This window comes from Bos indicus, chromosome 1 (genome assembly GCF_029378745.1).
Source record: "Bos indicus isolate NIAB-ARS_2022 breed Sahiwal x Tharparkar chromosome 1, NIAB-ARS_B.indTharparkar_mat_pri_1.0, whole genome shotgun sequence".
NCBI classification, from domain to species: domain Eukaryota; kingdom Metazoa; phylum Chordata; class Mammalia; order Artiodactyla; family Bovidae; genus Bos; species Bos indicus.
In genome coordinates, this window is record NC_091760.1 from 57,155,134 (window position 1) to 57,177,215 (window position 22,082).

Genomic DNA, 22,082 nt, shown 5'->3' on the forward strand with positions numbered 1-22,082 from the left:
AAAGCACAAAAATGGGTTTCTATGCCCACAAGCCTCTGGGCTCAAGGATCTTATTCCAAAATGGGATTTCCAAATAGGGCCGCCACATGAACTGTTCTCAGAAGGCTCCCGGACTTTTCATTTCGAATATGAAAAGGGAGTCGTACCACCAGCCCTGCCTGACTTTTAGGGATACTGTGAAGAGCAAATGGGACAAAGAATTTGGAAGAAGGTTCCAAACAACAGGCAATACAAATGTAAAGTATCGTTATTTCCATTTCTGCAAAATGGGAATAAGTAGTGTGTACCTGGGAGAAGGCAATGGCACCCCACTCCAGTACTCTCGCCTGGAAAATCCCATGGATGGAGGAGCCTTGTGGGCTTGTGGTGCATGGGGTCGCTGGGAGTCGGACACGACTGAGCGACTTCACTTTGACTTTTCACTTTCACGCATTGGAGAAGGAAATGGCAACCCACTCCAGTGTTCTTGCCTGGAGAATCCTAGGGGCGGGGTCGCACAGAGTCGGACACGACTGAAGTGACTTAGCAGTAGCAGTGTGTACCTGAATCTTAATTAGGTAATGGTTGAAATACAAACCATCCTTGATACTGTCATTCAGATATGATATAGTGCTCTTTTCTCAGCCTCTTTATCTCTCATATTTCTGCTGCCTGTATGGTTTATTGGAAATGTTATATACTCCTTGGGTAATTGTCATTGTGCGTGTGTGTATGTGTGTGTGTGTGTGTGTAAGGGAAAGAAGGAGGGCAATGTGTGGTTGCGTTTAACCTCTGTGCTGACAGTGTAAAAGGCCAGCGGAAAGACCTGTCCGATCCAAGCTCTGACTCGTCCAAGCGTGCATGTTGCCCTGCCCGCAGTCTCTTCGGCTGCTATAAGCGAAGGAAGGCGGGAGTAACAGAATGTCGGGGTCGGGGCGGGCAGCGGAGGGGTGGGCGCCGCTCAGAGGGGCAGCCCGTGAGGGCGCGGGCCAATCGGAGCGCCCTCTGCCAGCGGCCAATCACAAGCCGCCTTGCCCGGCAAATCTGCCCGGCACTGCCGGGCGGGGCCGCAGGGAGTCCGGATGCCGCCGGTTACACTTGTGAGCGCCTTCTGGAAGCCACAGGGCAGGGGGAACAGTGCGGAGGAGCCGGAGGAGGGAGATCAGGCAGGTCCAGCTTATTTGCCAGCCCAGTGGCACTCATAAAAGCGTAAATCCAGCTGAGGATGGTGCGTCCGGGCGCTCACGAGTGTATAGACACACCGGCGTGTCTATGTGTCGTGTGGGCACCTGTCGTGTGAGTGGCTCCAGGAGTGGCTGCTCGTAGGACGTTCAGTTTCTGTCAGATTTATTTCGAGGGGCCTACGTTCCCCCGGTCCAGAGGGGGAGCGTAAGAAGTTTAACGAAGCTGGGTCTGATCAGATTAAGGAAACAGCGGCTGGGTCGGTGAGGGTGGGGACTGCGGGTGCTGGGGGCTAGGGAATCTCGTCCTTGCCCCGCGTCTTTCTGGGGCACGAAGGCCTTCGGGCAAGACTGGCGTGACAAAGGTGGCTGGAGATGCTGGAGAACCTGGGCGATGATGATCGCTGAATGAGTGGCACTGGGCTGAGCTTGAACAGCTGACTGACCGAAAGGGATGCTAGCATTTAGGAAGGTAAGAAGGAAACTCAGAATGGGGACCATCTGCTCCCCCAACCCCAGCGGGACAAAGACATTGGAGGTCTGCAATGCCGACTGGATGGCCTCACTCCCTTCTCACCTCCACAACGTCCCCCTTTCCAATCTGGCAATTCCAGGTATTCTTCTATTCCTACTTGTACCCACTCTGTTTGTTTCTGCCATTTTAGTGTGGTTAATGGGTTGGGCTGCCTTTCTATTGTGCTGAGAAAATAATTGTCACTGACCTTAACTAAACCTCTTTTTATTTCCAACTAAAAGCTTAACATTGAAGCAGCTCCTGTAAAGAGATTTAAGTACACTGCATCATTGGCAAAAAGGGACTTGAGAATGGAAGCCCCATTTTTGGTTTGTTTGTTTGGGTCTTTTTGTTTTGTTCTTGAATAGACTAATTCTAAGAACATTACCTTCTTAGTGTTGGGGCCAGGGTATGTGAGAGATGTGTTTCCTTGAATCACTCAAAATAAAAAGGAGAGATCAAGGTAATGAATAAAAAGTCATGAACAATTTTAGATCTGGATCAAAATTAACACTGTAAAGTGTTTTCTTTCTCATTTATCTGACCTTGCATAGTGGAGAAACAAGAAACAGATTAGCATTTAAGAAGAGATTCAGAACTAGGACTGAGTATCCAAACACATATTATTGTTGTTGGAAAAGCCAGAAATAGAGAACACAGGTGTTTGTCACAGCCAGTCATTAGGTGTGATGAAGAAGTGGTGTTTGAAGCTTTGTCTATATATACACAGGTGTCTGCCTGGCTGATCTAGAACTGAAGGCTTGGAACCCACTTCTGCACCAGCCGCTCTCCCTCCTGGGGGGTTTGTACTGTGACAACACTCTCATTAGATTTGTCCTTTTCCTTCCATCCAAAAGCTGATTGAAGCTGGGTTTCCAGGGAAGGAGGTTGACTACAGTAATCCTGGTATTGTGTGCTGGGCAAGGTCTAGATTCTGATACTTGGAAAGCATTGCCAGGAGCAGGGGAGTGAACCACTGCCAATCCTTTCTCTCACCTGGAGACATAACAATTGCCTTCATCCCTAGACTACCAGGCAAACTCCCAAACATCCCTGGGAGCAGTCTGCCTTTTGGTGGCAGACAGGATGACCTCATGCAACCCCAGGCCTTTGCTTTCTATGCATGAGGAAGAGTTGTGCCGGCTTCAGGTGCAGCCTTCCCTGAGTCGCCTCTTCTTTTGGAGGTCTTCCAGGTTCATCGTCTTCATAGGCTCTTGTTGCTTTTGAGCAAGGAGAGGGTTGCTAAATCTCTTTATGGTTATGATCACTTGTGTTTTATCAGCCATTGACTATGGCTCTCTGGGAAATATCAGACGGTGGTGCTTCAGAACAGGTCTTTTCCTTGTTTAATTGACGCCTGTGGAGTCATTGCTGAAATGATGCACAGGCCTCTTTCAACATGAGTCATTTGTCTTTAGGCTTTTTGATGGAATGTTTTGTCAGGTGGTACGGCAAATAGAATGTGTTTGCAAACAGAATGGCATCTTAGGCAGGCACAAAATGACTCTGTCGTTTGGGGCATGTCCGGGTAGGCTGTACTTCCTGCTGTACTTTTGACGGTTCAGACCACAGCAGCAACTCTGCCCATGATGTGGCTGGGTACTCTGACCCTATGACTCCAGAAAGGAGCTGGGCATTTGTTCTTAATCTGTAGGGTTTCTCCAGTTACCAGAATTGCCAGAGTTAGCAAATAGTGGGGCCTTCTGCTGTAACTGGAAATTCTGTGGTTATCCACTGAGGGGGCACAGAAATTTGTTCAGCCACTGCTTTGTGAAGTCCTGTCCTTCTAAGCAAAAAAAAAAAAAAAAAGTGTCCTTGACTGCTCAAAAGATACTGAACTCATTGCTGTGAATGTCCTTTTCCCAGCAGCGGATGGGACATGAGTGTATGCAAAAATATAAAGCTCAGAAGACGAAAATCACATATTAAATGCTAGCCATTTGTGAACCTTTTCCCCCTCCTCCCCCGGCCCCTGCACCCCTGCCTCGATGCTGGTTCTCCTTTGTCTACCTTGAGCTTCATATTCCCCAGCTAAGGACTAGCAGTTGAGTTCTGCCAGGACTTGTTGAGAGATTCTGGAATATAGACAGCCATTCGGGAAGTGGAGGCCACCATCTTCCTCCCTGTTCCTCTTTTCCTTTTCCCTCATCGTCACCTTCATCATAATAGTTATTATTCACTGAGCACACGCACACAGCACTCTCTGGCATATATTACCTCAAACCCTTACACCTCCAAGATGGGTAGTAACCTCATTTTAGAAATAAGAAAATTATTGTCCAGAGAGATTAAGTAATTTTTTTCAAGATCACACAAGTAACAAACAGTAGAAGTAATATTTAAGCTCCTATGTAGCTGGCTCCAAAACCCATGCACTCTCCCTGTGCCCCTAAGGAGGCCCTGGGAAGTTCAGAGCAACTAGAGGGAGGGAAGGGGGAGAGTTCTGTAACTGAAAACTAGTTTTCAGACTGTCCTCTGCAACAAATGAAAGAATTTTTAAAACTGGCTGATTTTTTTTATCTGACCAATTATATATCACTGTCTAGCTAGATATATACATAGATATGTATACATATTATGTATCTATTATATATATATGTATATATCAATTCAGTCGCTCAGTCGTGTCCGACTCTTTGCAACCCCATAAACGTCAGCATGCGAGGCCTCCCTGTCCATCACCAACTCCCAGAATTTAGTCAAACTCGTGTCCATCGAGTTGATGATACCATCCAACCATCTCATCCTCTGTCGTCCCCTTCTCCTCCTACCTTCAATCTTTCCCAGCATCAGGGTCTTTTCCAATGAGTCAGTTCTTCACATCAGGTGGCCAAAATACTGGAGTTTCAGCTTCAACATCTGTCTTTCCAATGAATATTCAGGACTGATTTCCTTTAGGATTGACAGATTGGATCTCCTCACAGTCCAAGCGACTCTCAGGAGTCTTCTCCAACACCACAGTTCAAAAGCATCAGTTCTTCGGTGTTCAGCTTTCTTTATAGTCCAGCTCACAACCATACATGACTACTGGAAAAACCATAGCTTTGATTAGACAGACTTTTTTTAGTAAAGTGATGTCTCTGCTTTTTAATATGCTGTCTAGGTTACACACTAATGTATGTGTGTGTTGTTGTTTAGTCACTAAGTCATGTCTGACTCTTTGCAACCCCATGGACTATAGCCTGCCAGGCTCCTCCATCCATGGGATTTTCCAAGCAGGAATTCTGGAGTGGGTTGCCATTTCCTTCTCCAGGGGATCTTCCCAACCCAGGAATCGAATCCGTGTCTCCTGCATTAGCAGGCAGATTCCGCAGAGCCACCTGGGAAGCCCCATATATATCCCTGTCCAGAAACAGAAGCCAGTAAGATATCCCCATTTGGAACTGGAATCCAGCAAGCTTTAAATTCAAATGTAGTGCTTAGACCTATTCTGTATGTGCACATGTGCTTGTGTGTGCCAACTCAGGGTGTCTTTACTATGGGTCAGCTCTGTCAGGGTGGCAGTGGGGCAGCAGTGACATGGGAAAGGGCAGGGAAAAGGCGGGGGTTCTGACCTTAATAGAAGAACTGGGACGGAGTTCACTATGTCAGATTTGAGTGCATCTATTGCATTTGCCTAAATCGCGATGGGAGAGAACAAGCATGAACGTGCATCTCTCAGCAAAGCCTTGATGTGTTATTTTGTGCCCAAAACTGTTAAGAACACCTGTTAATGATCAGTTTCACCCAGACATATTGACTTATCTTGGAGAACCTCAAAACAGTTCTCCCTGCCAACTGCATAGAATAATTTGAGACCTTAAGGGTGAAAAGTCTGGAAAGTCAGGTTTTTTAATTAAAGCTTTAAACTCTACAAACAATTTTGTTCGTGTTAGTGAAAGCATGATTTTTTTCTATGGACAATGGACTGATAGGAAAATTTTTCTCTATAATGTCTGTGGTTTCCAATGAATTCTTCTCTATGTATTTCAGTGTTATTTCTTTTTTAAGAAACCATGTTTTCTCTCTTTAAAAAAATAATATATTTGGTCTATTGGAAAGAACGTTGACTATAAGGGCCTGGAAATTTGATATTGTTGATTCTGGCTGTTTGATACTGTAGAAGTATCTGAATTTCTTAGGTCTTAGTTTCCTCATTTGTAATTAAGATGCTGGATTAAATGAAATTTAGAAATTGAAAGCGAAAACCCTTCAGTCATGTCCAACTCTTTGCAATCCCATGGACTGTAGCTTGCCAGGTCCTTTGTCCATGGAATTCTCCAGGTAAGAATACTGGAATGGGTAACCATTCCCTTCTCCAGGGGATCTTCCTGACCCATGGGTCGAACCTGAGTCCCCTGCCTTGCAGGCAGGTTCTATATCTTCTGAGCCACCAGGGTAGAGTCCTTTCCAAATTAAAAATTCTTTGATTAGTTTGAAAGTTTTTTGTTTCTTTTTTTGCCTGTTCACTTACAAACATAGAAAAATGACTAGGTCATTTTTGTGAAGGTTATTTTTTATGCCTTTTCAGAACAAGAAATGATTTTTGGCATGTGCAGACAAGGACTCACAATTGCTAGAATGAAGCAAAGTCTTCTCACTTTAGCATCATAAAACAGACTGTAGAGTAGTTCAAATTGTACATACTCTGAGTACATTTAAAGAAATCTCATGCTCAGGCCTGTGGGAGAATCAGGCATCAATCCTACTGTCAAACAAGCTTACAACTTAGAGATTTTACACATACACACACACACAAACACACACGTGTATCCACCATACACAATTTAAAAAAACTAATTGGGTTAAATATTAAAGCAGAGATGTAAATAGTGTTACAGATACACATAGAATGGAAGGATTGATTTCAGCTTTTAAGAGTAGCAACTAGGTCTTCCCTGGTGGCTCAGACGATGAAGAGTCTGCCTGCAGTGTGGGAGACCGGGGTTCAATCCCTGGGTCAGGAAGATATCCTGGAGAAGGGAATGGCAGCCCACTCCAATGTTCTTGCCTGGAGAATCCCATGGACAGAGGAGACTGGTGGGCTATAATCCATAGAGTCGCAAAGAGTTGGACATGACTGAGCACATAGAATGAAGAGATTAATTTCAGCTTTTAAGAATAGAAACTACTTTCTTGAAAAAAATGACATTTGACCTGGAATTTGAAGAATGGTCAGAATTTCAAGAAATATGGCCTGGGGGGTCAGGGTAGGGAAGAGAGCTTTCCATTTGAAATAAAGCAGTTAAGCTTAGGAATGGAGGTATATTAGGCAAATGGCTAGAGGACTGCCTTTGCTGCCCCTCAGGAAGGCTTTGTTAACATCTTTATCATTGTACTTCTCCATCCATCTTCTTCCGCATCATCTGGGTACAACTTGTGTACAGAGAATATGGCTTATTTCCCTTTACAATCCTAAGTCCTAGCACAGGATAGCAGCTCCATCACTGATAACCATTGAGTCAGTCGTTTAGTGCATGGAACAGGACAGTAAGAATTCTGGAGAAGTGGCTTGCAGCCCCCATCATGTTCACCTGTGATCAGAGCTAAGCTGAATGGATAGGTTAGGTTCACCTTCTGTGAATGCCGTATGCAACACTCTGAATATTTTCCAATCGGTTTCTTGTTATCTTTGCACAATATTACTGTAGCTCGAGATAAGGCTCATCACTGAGCCGCATTGGCCATGGAAATTCTGAGTCAGAGTCAGATGGTCTGCAGGATCAGAAGCAGGTCTCTGGTGTCACTCTGCCCCGGGAACAGTTCTTTCACCCCGAATCCTTTCTGTCTTCCCTCTGCCCTGTTCAGATGTGAGCATCTCATGTTTCCAGTGTGGCTGCAGCCTCAGCCTGCTCTCCTTTCTTGTTCACTCTTCCCCTTCCTTCCACTGACCTGGCCTGTGTCCCAGCCTCTCCCTTTCCAGCACCAGCCCTCATGCAGACCTCACTGCCCTCAATTCCCAGAGCGTTCTCTGCTCTCACCTGGTGGATGATATGCCCTCCTCTCCTCTTTCATCCTTCTGGAATCCTGTCCTTTTGCTATGCAGTCCTGCCTTTGACTACTTGGCAGTTTCTGTAGCTCTTCTCCTGTGGCCCCACACTCACCTCCCACATGTGTGCAGGGAGACAGAATCCCTATGAGAGCAGAACAGAGGGAATCATTACTCCAGTCCTGCATCTGGAAGTTGGATCAGGTCTGGTGCATCTCACCGGGATGGGGACCCAAAATGGCGCAAGATCCACTGTGGAACCAGAAGGATATGTTGGTGCCACTCTGGGGATATCACAAACCATGAGCTGGCCCTAGAAGAGACTCATCTGCCTACAGAGGCTGTGGAATCGGGGGCTGTGGAAAACCAAGGACTAAGGCGAATCTACCAGGGCTGACCCAATCAAGAAAAAAAAAAAAATCACACACAGCCAAAATCGTATCTTAAGTGGGAGCACGTTTTTGTTGCCATCGTGTTTCCTTTTTTTCTTCCAGGTGGTCATGGTGAGGAATAAAAAAGGCTGTGATTTAGTGTTTGTATTAGTAGGTTTCTCTTCTAAGAAAGTTCATCACTTCCTGAGATCCTTTCCCTGCCCCAGTCACATGAAAGCCACAAGAAATTTAGGAATCATACATATCTGTAAGAAGTAGAACCATGGGTTGGTTTGGAGTATGAATGCTAAAGCCACACTGTCTGGGTTTGAATCCCAGCTCTGCCCCTTATGACTGTGACCTTGAGCAAGTTACTTAACCTCTCCCTGTCTCAATGCTCACTAGTATCTCTTCAAAACAGAGATAATAGTGGCACTACCTCATTTGGTTAACTTGAGAATTTAAATAAATTCATAGAGTATGCTAAGAACAACATCTGTCACAAAATAATGCATATTTTAAAAAAAATTAGTCACAGTAGTCATTTATTGAAAGCCTGTGTTGGGAATGGACAGCAAAAAAGAGTTGTAAAATGCAGTCTGTTCCTTCAGGTAATTTGCTGTCTTGTTAAGGGGTTGACCTTCCAGTTAAGCCATGTGGCTCCATGTTCTCTGACCACATAAGGGTAACTTGAATGGTCATCCCTTCAAGGGGACTTGGAGTTAAGGGAAGGCTACCTGGTGGGTAGCCCAGATTGTGAGTATCAAAGGAGTCTTAAATGCAGTCTGTGGGGAACAGATCAAGAGAGCCAGAAATCCTCTTCAGCTACTTTATCCCCCTATCCCAAACTTTGTCATCTCCAGCCATCCAAAGCCTTTGGGAAAATTTGACCATGTTGCTAAATGTGCTTCTGCTTTCCTCTTGGCCCCAGAACTTACACTCCTAACCCAGTCATTTTATCACCAGATGAAGAGTAGGAATACTGCAAAATGCTTTCCTTTAAACAAATCTTTTTACGTGTTTTATAACACCTTCCCCGGCAGTGGAAGGCTTCCTGATCCCTCCAAACATATGCATCATCCACATGCAAATGCACACATACCACCCATCACCACACCCACACACAGTGCACACACACTGAGCCATGCCCTGAGCCTCACCCTCAGGAGCCCCAGTTCTAGTGCCTGCTATTGCTTCCCCGTTCTAAAAATCCTGCAAGACATGCCCACTGACATTTCATATCCTGTGAGCCTGCTGCTGTCACCTGCATGCTACTGTTTCAGACAAGCTTCTGAGGCTGGGGATTTGGTTTCTGACACGGGCTCTTTCCTGATTTCTGCTCCATGTGACAGGCTGGCTCCACAACTCTCCCTGACCTCTAAGAGCTTTTAGGTACATGCACACTAGAGGGAATGGTCGTGAAGTGCTTTAGCTCCTGTAACTTTGCCTTCGAGAAAAGCACAAACCACTTTGTAAATGCTGACTAACCCTTATTAGAGTTTCATACCCGGCCTGCAGAGGAGGGATTATTTATAGAAATTGTAATAGGTGGGTGTATTTGTGTGTGTGAAAAGAATTTGAACACACGTCAAGAACCAAATTTAGGTGTAGGAGACCTGTGACTAAATCTGTCTGAGTATTTACACACACATGGTGAGTAGGAGTTATTCCACCTTCTCACATCTATAGAAATGTGGGAGTTAGGTTGCTGAATGCCAGTGAGGCTCAAACAGTCCCTGGGAGGATGGCATTAGTAGATCTCTGGGCAGCTCCCAGGTCACGTGGGTTGGCCACAGAGCCCTATACCACTCTCAGGGGATGTCTAGCTCGTGTTATCTATGAGACATCAACAGTCTTTTTTGGATTCCTTGGCTACTAAGCAGTTGACATTTTCTAAGAGAATAACAGGGTTTTGAAAAATAATTTCCAATTATTCTAGAACTATTGGCTGGAGGGCATTATGTCTTCTCAGAGAATATTCTATCAGTACTTTCTTTTCCTCTGTACAGACCTAACAAAATCTAAGTAAAGAAAAAAAAAAAAAATAGGAAGCAGTTGTACCTTATAATGCAAATGTCTTGGAGCTTGGAGGTGTCTGCAGTGATGGTGAGAATGGGACATCCTAGACTCTGGCAGACTGAAGGCTTATATACTGAAAGCAATATGCTAAAGTATTGAAGCCAGGCAAAAACACATGCTGAACAGATAAAGGTGAAGGCAGCATCCATCCGTCCATTCCTCCCTCCCTATTCTCTCTCTCCCTTCTCCCCTCCCTTCCTCTCTCCTTCCTCCCTGGTTTGAGTTTAAGAGATTGCCGTGGCAGGAGGTATCTGCATAGACCCTCATAGGAATAATATGAGCACATCGTGTCAGTTTAGCTAAAAAATATTACTGGTGCTTGTTTGCTCATTTTGCTTCTCATTACCTGTATTTTTTAAAAGTTATTTATTTAGAAGGAAAGTATTCAAAGGATATTTATAAAGTGGCCCTTTTGTGTCAGGTACTGTGTTAAATTAGGTGGTAGATAAATAAGATTATTCTCTCTGCTCTTAATGAAGTTCTGATCATAAAAGTAGAAAGCCAAAGTTCAAACATTAGGGATAAAAATACACAGGGCACGAAAACACTCAGAAAACCAACACGTTATTGGTAGGAGGAGGAAAGCTTGGTAGATTGGACTTCCAAGAGGAGATCACCCTTGGGTTGATACAAAGAGTATAAAGAGCAATGAGTGTGTATCCAGTTGTTACAGGTAGAGAGAAGAATGATGCAGTGCAGGGGTACCAAGGACTGGGAGATAACGTTTCCTTGAGGAAACCCAAGCATCGATTTCATTTAAACAAAGTAATGGAGATAAGGCCTGGAAAGTAGGCTAATGAGCCTTATGTGTCATGCCAAGATGAAACATTAAACGTTATCCCAAAGGCAAAAAAGCAGCTAGTTAAAGACTTGATCAGGAATGGATTAGAAACCCTAAGATAACTGCATAGGATGAAGGGCTGCTGAGGGGTAATATGAGAAATTCATTATCTCTTTCAATCTACTTAATACATATGTGTTGATTATTTTCCATATGCCAGGTCCTCTCCTGGGCACTGGTGATTCAGTGATGATCAATACAGACATGGCTCCTGCCTTCAGAGAACTTACAATATAGCTGGAGAAATGGGCATTTAATCAAACAGTTATAATACAATACGCTATGTAAGATGATGAGGGAGGTAAAGATTGCTGTTGATACAGCAGGGATATCTTAACAGGGAGACAGGGACACCCCCAGAAGAAAGTGATGAATACACTGTAACCTGAAGAACACATCAGAATAAGCCCCCAGGATAAGAGGAATAAGGCTAGAGTATCCTAGGAGATGAAACAATATGGGTGAAGACCTTGAAGAAAGAAAATGGCCCATTTAACAAACCCAGATAGTTCACTCTAGTTTACTGTAGGCAAAGAGGAGGGGGCCAGGAGGAAAGTGACAGATACCGAGAGGTCTTGGAAGCCATGTTAAGGTGATTTGACTGTATAGTCACTCAGTCACGTCCAGCTTTTCAACCCCAAGAACTGTAGCCCACCAGGCTCCTCTGACCGTGGAATTCTATGGACTGTAGCCCGCCAGCCTCCTCTGTCCATGGAATTGTCCAAACAAGAATACTGGAGTGGGTAGCCATTCCCTTCTCTAGGGGATCTTTCCAACCCAAGGATTGAACCATTATATTTATATATATATGTGTGTGTGTGTGTATACATATTTAGATTTCAACTAAAATTTTGCTTTCAAGAAAGCTATCCTGAACTTCTAGTCATACATAAGTGACCCTCGCAACCCTCCCAGACTTGTTTACTGTTCTGCTTATTCTGTAAGAATTCTGTCATTTCTGGTTTCATTCTTTCCCCTACCATGTTGGCAGCTTGCAGTGGGAGAGGGAAAGTTAGCTTTGTGTACTGCACCACAAACCAACTGTGAAATGGAAACTTTTTATTAATAGTTACATTACCACATTATCAAATACCATTTATTTTACACATTGACATCTAGGCTTACACCAGGAGGCTTAGTAAAAGCGGGAGAATTTTGCAGTTGAGTATTTAATCTAATTTTTCTCCTACTCTGAACATTTTCCTGTTCTCCCTAAACCTTCATATTGTTCTTTCTTTTGTGTTGAAAGGAAAAGTTGTTAAAGTATGATTATCCCAGAACTGAGAAGCCTCATCAGAGCATGACCAAGTGCCCCTTGTGAGGTGTTATTTCACCAAAAATTATGCCATCTGTTCAGAGACAGAGCAGCGTTGTAATTAGCAAGATAGAGGAAGAATTTCTTATTAATGAATTATCTCTACAATATCTTATTTGGATATTAGTGTCTAATGGACATTTAAGGAAGAGAAAGTCTTTCAAAGAAAGATAGATACCCATCTATATAAAATGCCTCCCATACATGGAATTGAAAAACACTTTGACTTGCATAAATCATAGGATATTTGGAGACTGTCTCAGGCAATGAATTCCCTTGATCCCCTGCAGAGTTCTTAGGAGGCTTGGCTCCCCCTTGAGCCCCACAAGGACATCTCCAGGCCAGAAGTGGGACTGTCTGGACAGGCCTTTGAACCAGAGAAGCTTTACTTGCATTTGTTGTTATATATAAATATTTCACTTGACAACATTCCAGGTCTGAAAGCACCATGAGAACCCCTGATTTATTTCAGTTTTCTCTAGCTTATCAAGCCACTTGGGCTAGACCAGGAGCAGCTCTCTGGATTCCCAGACTGAGCTCTGTTCTTAGACGATGGCATGCCCTTTGGCTTCTCAGAACATGAAAAATATGTTGATCTACGTCCTCTGCTTCCAAATGTTCTGCCTTGCTTCAAAACACAGTTGCTTTTTTGCATGGTAAATAAATATGAATTAAATAGGCAACTGATTAAAAATTAAATTGGCTACATGGCCCTCTCAAGTTTTGCTGAAAGTATAATGGTTATTTTTAATACTCTCCCACATGCCCCATGGAAGATGATCAAGTATGATGGATCAAGTTTATCCCATTGGGTTGGCAAGCTTTAAAGATATTATTCATTGGTTTGGGAAACTGCTAAGCAGTCCCCTGATCATGAACCTCGGATCTGTGTTGGCTCTATTTTGTATATCCTAAAGATGCCTCAGCCTTTCCACCCTTATCAGAATGGAGTCAAGTTCTCTATAAATGTGGATTTCCGCCCCCCCCCCCCCACCCCTCCGCCAAGGACCTAATTTAGGTACATAAGATAGGAAGCCCCAAGGAGATGTTATTAAAAGATAATTTACATGAGCTTAAGTTGCAGGAAATCTACTCTCTGGGACTTTTTCTTTTAAATTGTGCAATACTATATTTTATTCTAGCTGTTCCTTTCATCATCCGTTCTGGTTTATTTCTGTCCTCTGTGTTTTCTAACACATTCCTCTTCATTGACCCAGATAACTCAAGCTAGAAGGACACATAGAGATAAATGGAGCTGGGGACATTCAGGTGCTAGGGGAGGGAAGGTGCAGAGAGTGAACTCTACCTGTTTAAAGAAGATGGATGGACCAAAGAGAAGTTTGGGAAAGGATGAGGAGATCTAGGCTCATCTGCCTTCAGCAAGCCTTTAAAGAGCTGTTCACTCAAACAGGCATGCTTGCACTTTGTCTGTGTCAGATCAGATCAGTCGCTCAGTCGTGTCCGACTCTTTGCGACCCCATGAATCGCAGCACGCCAGGCCTCCCTGTCCATCACCAACTCCCAGAGTTCACTCAGACTCATGTCTATCGAATCAGTGATGCCATCCAGCCATCTCATCCTCTGTCATCCCCTTCTCCTCCTGCCCCCAATCCCTCCCAGCATCAGGGTCTTTTCCAATGAGTCAACTCTTCGCATGAGGTGGCCAAAGTACTGGAGTTTCAGCTTTAGCATCATTCCTTCCAAAGAAATCCCAGGGCTGATCTCCTTTAGAATGGACTGGTTGGATCTCCTTGAAGTCCAAAGGACTCTCAAGAGTCTTCTCCAACACCACAGTTCAAAAGCATCAATTCTTCGGCGCTCAGCCTTCTTCACAGTCCAACTCTCACATCCATACATGACCACAGGAAAAACCATAGCCTTGACTAGACGAACCTTTGTTGGCAAAGTAATGTCTCTGCTTTTGAATATGCTATCTAGGTTGGTCATAACTTTCCTTCCAAGGAGTAAGCATCTTTTAATTTCATGACTGCAGTCACCATCTGCGGTACATGTATTCAATACCTACTATATGCCAGAAACTTACTGAGTATGGAGATATGGGCATGAATTAGATATGATCCCCATCCTCAAAATCTCACAGTCAGCTGTCAGTGACAGACGTGGAGATAATTACCACCAGTGTCCCAAGCAGCACAGGGCAAAGAGCAGTTAAATTTTCATGGTTAAGTCACGTGAGCTCACAGACAAAAGATTGTGACCTGAATCACATACAAGTAATTAACGTGGACAGGCAAGGGACAATGAGATTTTTCCCAAGGATTCTAAGGGTGTTTTGGTTTTTTGTAACAGATATTTTGCTGTACTTAATAACCATCAGGCTCAATTCTCTACATACTTTTGCAAATAAGTATGTTCTTAGCTCAGGCCACAGACCTATTTTAATATGCACAATTGCAGTCTGTTCAGATCAAATTTATTGCCATATTCATAAACATTAAATAAGTGAGTCGTAATGCAAGATGCTTTCCTACAAAAGCTGCTATAAACATCTTTAGCATTTAAAGACATGTTCATTTTTATGTCTGTTCTTAATATTTTTTATCTTGTTGTCGTTCAGTTGCTAAGTCATGTTGGACTCTGTGACCCAATGAGCTGCAGCAAACCAGGCTTTTTTGTCCATCACTATCTCCCTGAGTTTGGTCAAACTCATGTCCATTGAGTTAGTGATGCCATCCAACCATCTCATCCTCTTTTGTCCCCTTCTCCTCCTGCCCTCAATTTTTCCCAGCATCAGGGTCTTTCCCAGTGAGTCAGCTCTTCACACCAGGTGGCCAAAGTATTGGAGCTTCAGCTTCAGCATCAGTCCTTTCAATGAGTATTTAGGGTTGATTTCCTTTAGGATTGACTGATTTGATCTCCTTGCAAGCCCAAGGGACTCTCAAAAGTCTTCTCCAGCACCACAGTTTGAAAGCATCAATTCTTAGGCACTCAGCCATCTTCATGGCCCAAAGATGTGTGTATCTCACACCCATACATGACTCCTGTAAAAACCATAGCTTTGACTATGTACACCTTTGTCGGCAAAGTGATGTCTCTGTTTTTTCATACACTGTCTAAATTTGTCATAGCTATTCTTCCAAGGAGCAAGCATCTTTTAATTTATTGGCTGCAGTATTGTCCACATTGGTTTTGGAGCACAAGAAAATGAAGTATGAGACTATTTACACATTTTCCCTATCTATTTGCCATGAAGTGAAAGGACTTGATACCATGATCTTAGTTTTCTGAATGTTGAGTTTTAAGCCAGCTCTTTCCCTCTCCTCTTTCACCTTCATCAAGAGGCTCTTCACTTTCTGCCATTAAAGTGGTATCATCTGCATATCTGACGTTGCTGATATTTCTCCCAGCATCTTGATTCCAGCTTGTGATTCATACAGCCCAGCATTTCTCATGAAGTACTCTGCATGTAAGATAAATAAGCAGGGTGACAGTATAAGCCTTGACATACTCCTTTCCCAATTTGGAACCAGTCTGTTGCTCCTAGTAAGGTAAGGTGGTCTGGTATTCCCATCTCTTTAAGAATTTTCCACAGTTTGTTGTGATCTACACAGTCAAAGGCCTTAACATAGTCAATGAAGCAGAAGTAGATGTGGTTTTTTGGAATTCCCTTGCTTTTTCTATGTTCCAGTGGACGTTGGCAATTTGATCTCTGGCTCCTCTGCCTTTTCTAAATCCAGCTTGCACATCTGGAAGTTCTCAGTTCACATACTGCTGAAGCCTAGCTTGAAGGATTTTGAGCATAATCTTGCTGGCATGTTAAATGAGTGCATTTGTGCAGTAGTTTGAACATTGTTTAGCATTGCCCTTTGGGATTGGAATGAAAACTGACCTTTTCCATCCCTGTGGCCACAACTGAATTTCCCAAATTTGCTGACATAATGAGTGCAGCATCATCTTTTAAGATTTGAAATAAGTTGACTGGAATTCCATCACCTCCACTAGCTCTGTTCATATTAATGCTTCCTAAGGCCCACTTGACATCACACTCCAGGATGTCTGGCTCTAAGTGAGTGACTACATCATCGTGGTTAACTGGGTCATTAAGGGATTTTTTTGTATAGTTCTTCTGTGTATTCTTGCCACCTTTTCTTAATACCTTCTGCTTCTGTTAGGTCCATACCATTTCTGTCCTTTATTGTGCCCATTTTTGTATGAAATGTTCCCTTGGTATCTCCAGTTTTCTTCAAGAGATCTCTAGTCTTTCCCATCCTATTGTTTTCTTCTATTTCTTTGCATTGGTCACTTATGAAGGCTTTCTTATCTCTCCTTGCTATTCTCTAAAACTCTGCATTCATTTGGGTATATCTGTCCTTTTCTCCTTTGCCTTTCACTTCTCTTCTTTCCTCAGCTATTTGTAAAGCCTCCTCAGGCAACCACTTTGCCTTCTTGAATTTGTTTTTCTTGGGGATGGTTTTGGTCATCACCTCCTATACAATGTTATGAATCTCTGTCCATAGTTCTTCAGACATTCTGCCTACCAGATCTATTCCCTTGAATCTATTTCTCACTTCCACTGTATAATCACAAGAGATTTGATTTAGGTCATACCTGAATGACCTAGTGGTTTTCCCTACTTTCTTCAATTTGAGCCTGAATTTTGCAATAAGGAGCTGATGATCTGAGCCACAGTCAGCTCCAGGTCTTGTTTTCTCTGACTTAGAACCTCACAGTTTTATCTTATATCTATCTTTAATTTTTATTCATATCAGAGGCAATATATAGAAGTAGCTCCAAGGGTGGTTTCTGTTTTAGTGGCCCTGGGATCAAATCCTAGATAATAGTTGACTTCAAACAAAAAGTTTAACCTCTCTGTGGCTTAGTTTTCTCATCTGAAAGATGGAAATAATTATAGTACTTATTTCAGAAGTGCAAAGTACTTCACAAGTCCACCCTCACCCTGACACCAGTTGCAAGTTTGGGGGTCTTCAAGGTCATGCTTAGGTTTGACAGTTTGCTAGAAGGACTGACAGAGCTCACTGAAAGCTGTTATACTCAGCTTCTATTGAATAATGCTAAAGGCCACAAGTTACAATCAACCACATGAAGAGTCCAAAGAAATCCCAAATGTGGAGCTTCCAGTTGTCTCCTCTGGAGACATGGACAGAGCTGCTGTCCTGGTATTGATATGTAATGAAACACACCAAGCATTGCAAACTGAGGAAGCTCATACAACCCTTGGTGTCCAGAGTCTTTGTTGAGAGTCCACATGCCTGATCTCAGCATCCTGCCCCACAGAGGTCAAGCCTGTTCCTGCATGACTCAAAACCCCTGTCATAAATCACATCCTCAGACTTTTTGATGTTGTCCCAAAGCTCTCAGGTAAACAAAGATACTCTTATCAGGCAGAATATTCCAGGGGCTTAAGAGATTGCCTCCCAGAGGCCTAAGACAAAGACCAGATCTCTCTTTGGACAAGGTTAAATTCTTTACTACACAACAAATGTGTTTAAGAATTAAGTAAGATGATCCTTGCAGTGGACTTAGAATATTACCTAGTACAAAACAGCATAAATTTTGGATATATAGCTATTATAATTAACAATCCTTTTTGATCCTATAGCATCATATTAGATACCATAGGAAATTTAAAAATTAACAAAGTGCACTATATAATCTTATAGGCGAGATACTAAGATTCAAGTAAAACCAATAGAAGTAGAGTGAGGTGAGTACCACAGTAATGACAAGCAACTTGTGTTAGGGACCAGGAGAAAGGAGAGGTTATTTCCAGGTAGGGGTCAAAGGACAGCTGAACTCACATCACCTGAGCTGCACTGGCCGGGGCGGAGGGGGGGGGGGGGGGGGGGGGGGCGGGCGCGGATTCCGAAACAGCGGGGAGGGCGTTCCAGACAGAGGGAACCGAAGGAATAAACTTAGAGGTAGGAAAGCAAGTGTACCTTCGGGAAACAGAGAAGGAATGCGATGACCCATAGAAGCAACCAGAGGAAGACATGAGAAAGCACTGGACAGACAGACTGAGAGGGGTTTACAATGTGATATGAGCACCTTATGACTTTTCTCGTAGACACTAGGGAACCAATGACAGTTCAGTTCAGTTGCTCAGTCGTGTCCAACTCTTTGCGACCCCATGAATCTCAGGACGCCAGGCCTCCCTGTCCATCACCAACTCCCAGAGTTCACCCAAACTCATGTCCATCGAGTCGGTGATGCCATCCAGCCATCTCATCCTCTGTCGTCCCCTTCTCCTCCTGCCCCCAATCCCTCCCAGCATCAGGGTCTTTTCCAATGAGTCAAATCTTCACATCAGGTAGCCAAAGTACTGGAGTTTCAGCTTCAGCATCATTCCTTCCAAAGAACACCCAGGACTGGTCTCCTTTAGGATGGACTGATTGGATCTCCTTGCAGTTCAAGGGACTCGCAAGAGTCTTCTCCAGCACCACATCAAAAGCATCAATTCTTCAGCGCTCAGCTTTCTTCACAGTCCAACTCTCACATCCATACATGACCGCTGGAAAAACCATAGCCTTGACTAGATGGACCTTTGTTGGCAAAGTAATATCTCTGCTTATAGGGCCTAGATAACACTCTGAAAGAGAATATGCTGGCTCTTTTCATGTCTCCAGTCTTCCTCTCCCATTTCACTCTTCCTCCCAAGACCCCCACTTCACTTAGCTAATTACAATTCATCCTGCAAGACACAGCTTGAGAACTACTTCTGGGCACACTTCCATAATAGAACACGTTATATGTCATTGGGACCTGTGTTCCACTCACTCTACACAACTGCATCTTGTCATCTCTATATACTCAGTGTCTATGTACTTGTTCAAAGGAAGGTTCAAAGGAAAAAAGGGAGCAACTGGAATCAGAGAGAGACATGAAATCTTGAAACATCAAAAAAGAATTTTAAAAGCAGATGTTTCTTGTTAATTTAAAAAGAAACTAAGACACACAAAGTGAATAATAGTGCCTAAAGTAAGACAGAATCTATAACCGCATGGCAGAGTCTTCTCAAGGTGTCCCAAGGCATTGTAGATAGGAGTAGTAGTATAGTGATAGGCAGAAGGAGAGCTTACTTATATAACACTTAGAAAGCACTTACTAGGCACCAGATAAGCTCTGCTTGATTTATATAAACCCAGTTAATCTTTACAACTCAGTGTTGTAAGTACTATCATCATCTCCATTTTTACAAAGAAAAAAATTGAGGTACAGAGAAGTTAAGCAAATTGCAAGAGAAATTCTGATAACAATCCTAGGATTGTAAAAACTTGGTCTTGCCAAATTCATTTAATTGCATCAGAATAAAAGACATCGGTAGAGTTGGAGATTGACCTAATGTGGGGCTGTAACTTCAGTTCTTTGTGCTGGCTGGAATAAAGGCCAGTGTTCTTTTCATCTGAGGCACATGTCTCCACGCCAGGCCTCTAATGCCTGAGTGCTCCTGAGCACAGTTGTGTTTGAAGGACTGCCTGCTCACCTGTTCCAGCTGAACAAGTTACTTTTAGTCTTTTTCCAAGACCTCACATCTAGGAGGCTTCTTCTGGACTCAGAACAAAAGCATCCAGTGGTTGAAGGGGACTGTGTAGTGATAACCCAGCAAGCCCCAGCAGAGAAAACATCTTTCTGCCTCTCAGCGGAAAGGTCAGCAGAGGCTTTCAGCAGGTGTGTGCTTGTCAGAACACTTGTCTCCCTGGGTGGGTGTATTTTCCTTCACTTTCCCTGCCATGTGCAATGTACAAACTTCCTTTAAACCCATCATTTCTTGTAACTTAGACCTCTTCTTGTTGGATTTCCCCACTCCTTTTTGCTTTTCCCCTGCAGAGTTCCTGACTTAGTCTGTCATTTACAGGAAAGAGAAAAATCCTCTTGTTTTGAGGGGATCTAGCTGAAGAGCATCCCTGGATCTCAGCCATTCAGCAATTTGTCCAATGAATCTTAAAATAACCCTGCCCTGTGAAAAATTTCAGCCCACGCTAGGTAGTTAGGAAGGTGTTTTTCTCAAAGCCCCCACAATAAATTCCATAGAAACGTCCTACAAAGCAATCAAATGCCAGTTGATCTGAAGTAAAGGGAACTGTCACCTGAATGCTAGACAAGAAGCAAACTACTGGCCCATGTATTCAGCTGCATAGTGCAGATCTGTCCCTGCCAACCTGAGCTGGTGAGAGGGGAGAGAATTTCTCCAGCAAGTCTAAGATGTGCCAAAAATAAATACCACTGCCAGGCTTGGGAATGATTTGCTTTTTGCAAATAGATAAATCAATAAGGCCATTTTCAGTTTAAGTGTGCGTGCTAAGACCCTTTAGTATCCGACTCTTTGCAGCAGGCTCTTCTGTCCATGGGATTCTCCAGGCAAGAATACTGGAGTGGGTTGCCATGCCCTCCTTCAGAGGATCTTCCCAACCCAGGGACCCAACCAGAGTCTCTTATGTCTCCTGCATTGGCAGGTAGGTTCTTTACCACTAACGCCACCTGGGAAGCCCAGTTCAAGTATATCAAGTATGAAAGGAACATATCTTACTTCTTTGCAGTGCTTAATAATCCTTGTTAAAATAGGGTCATAAATTCCTTTTAATTAATTGTTAATGAGTTAGGATCCTTCGATTCTTTAGACAGAAGAGATCCTAAAGCTCATTTCACTCACCTTCCTAATTCTGCAAAGGGAGAAGTTGAACTTCAGTCTGAATCTAAACAAGTTCATACAGGTAATCAGAGCAAAACCCGCACTGGGATTCAAGGCTCAGAGGTGTGTTACCCACAAAGAAAAAAAAAAAAAAAAGCTGTGTTCTCAAATCTAAGAGGGTTAGAGTGCCCTCTGGTGTTGCTACACAGAAACTTTTCATGTCTTTACAAAATTTAAAAATCACTTTAATCTCTCCACAAATTTTACTGCATTGGGGTGAGTGTCAGACATGTACCTCTGGAAACAAATCCTGTGATCACCATGTTATCAGAAGTAAATGCACAATGCATTTGATCTACTTCATCAGTAAAGATATGGAAACAATAACATCATCCCTAGAATGGTTTTGTATGGATTCAGGTCTGACAGACCTAGGTTTCTGTTCCAGGCAGCCACTGGCAATCTTGGTAACCTTGAACGAGCTGCTTAACCAGTCTGAACCTCAGTCCTCTCATTGGTAAAATGCAGATAATCCCTGCCCTGCAGGACCGGCAGAGACCAGATGAGATCTCTGACATTTGGTACACAATAAACAATAAATTGAAATTGTTAGTCATTTTCAAATGTGAGCCCTCACAAGGGATCAATCACCAGCAAGTTCATAATGAAGGAACTGAAGTGCAAACACCAGAGAGTGAACAGAATGTCCTTGTGATGTTTTTAGCTCTTGGAAAAAAAGGTTTCCATGTGCCCGGAGGGTCAGAGGGAGTACATTTGTAAAGAAATGTATACTAAATGTATTTAGTACATATTTAGTACATTTAGTATGCAGACAAAGAATCTGCCTGCAATGCAGGAGACCTGAATTCAATCCCCTGGGTTGGGAAGATCCCTGGAGGAGGAAATAGCAAGCCATTCCAGTATTCTTGCCTGGCAAGTCCCATGGACAGAGGAGCCTGGTAGGCTACAGTCCATAGTGTCGCAAAGAGTTGGATACTACTGAGGGACTAACACATACCTTATCTTACATACTAAATATGTGATTCTTCCAAAATAAAATTTTCCTTTAGATGGTAAAGTTAAAATGGAGCTAGGCCCAATGGCTTTACCACAGATGGACTCTCTTGTAGAGGTAACACCTGTTCTTCAGCACTAAGCACCCAGCAGTCAAAGAATGCTCTAAAAGAAAATGTTTGAAAACCAGATCTTATTTAGGGCCTTGGTCC

At 43.3% G+C, this 22,082-nt stretch overlaps 1 protein-coding gene across 1 annotated transcript in view; it reads left to right on the forward strand.

Annotated features, from left to right (window-relative positions):
• The first annotated feature begins 1,029 nt into the window (after nucleotides 1–1,029).
• The window catches only part of PLCXD2 (phosphatidylinositol specific phospholipase C X domain containing 2), a 56,798-nt gene continuing 35,745 nt past the window's right edge, over nucleotides 1,030–22,082 (forward strand). Inside the window, exon 1 of the mRNA XM_019977837.2 lies at nucleotides 1,030–1,774. Coding sequence (XP_019833396.2) covers nucleotides 1,615–1,774 — 160 coding nt within the window. The 5' untranslated portion in view covers nucleotides 1,030–1,614. The remainder of the gene's footprint in view (nucleotides 1,775–22,082) is intronic.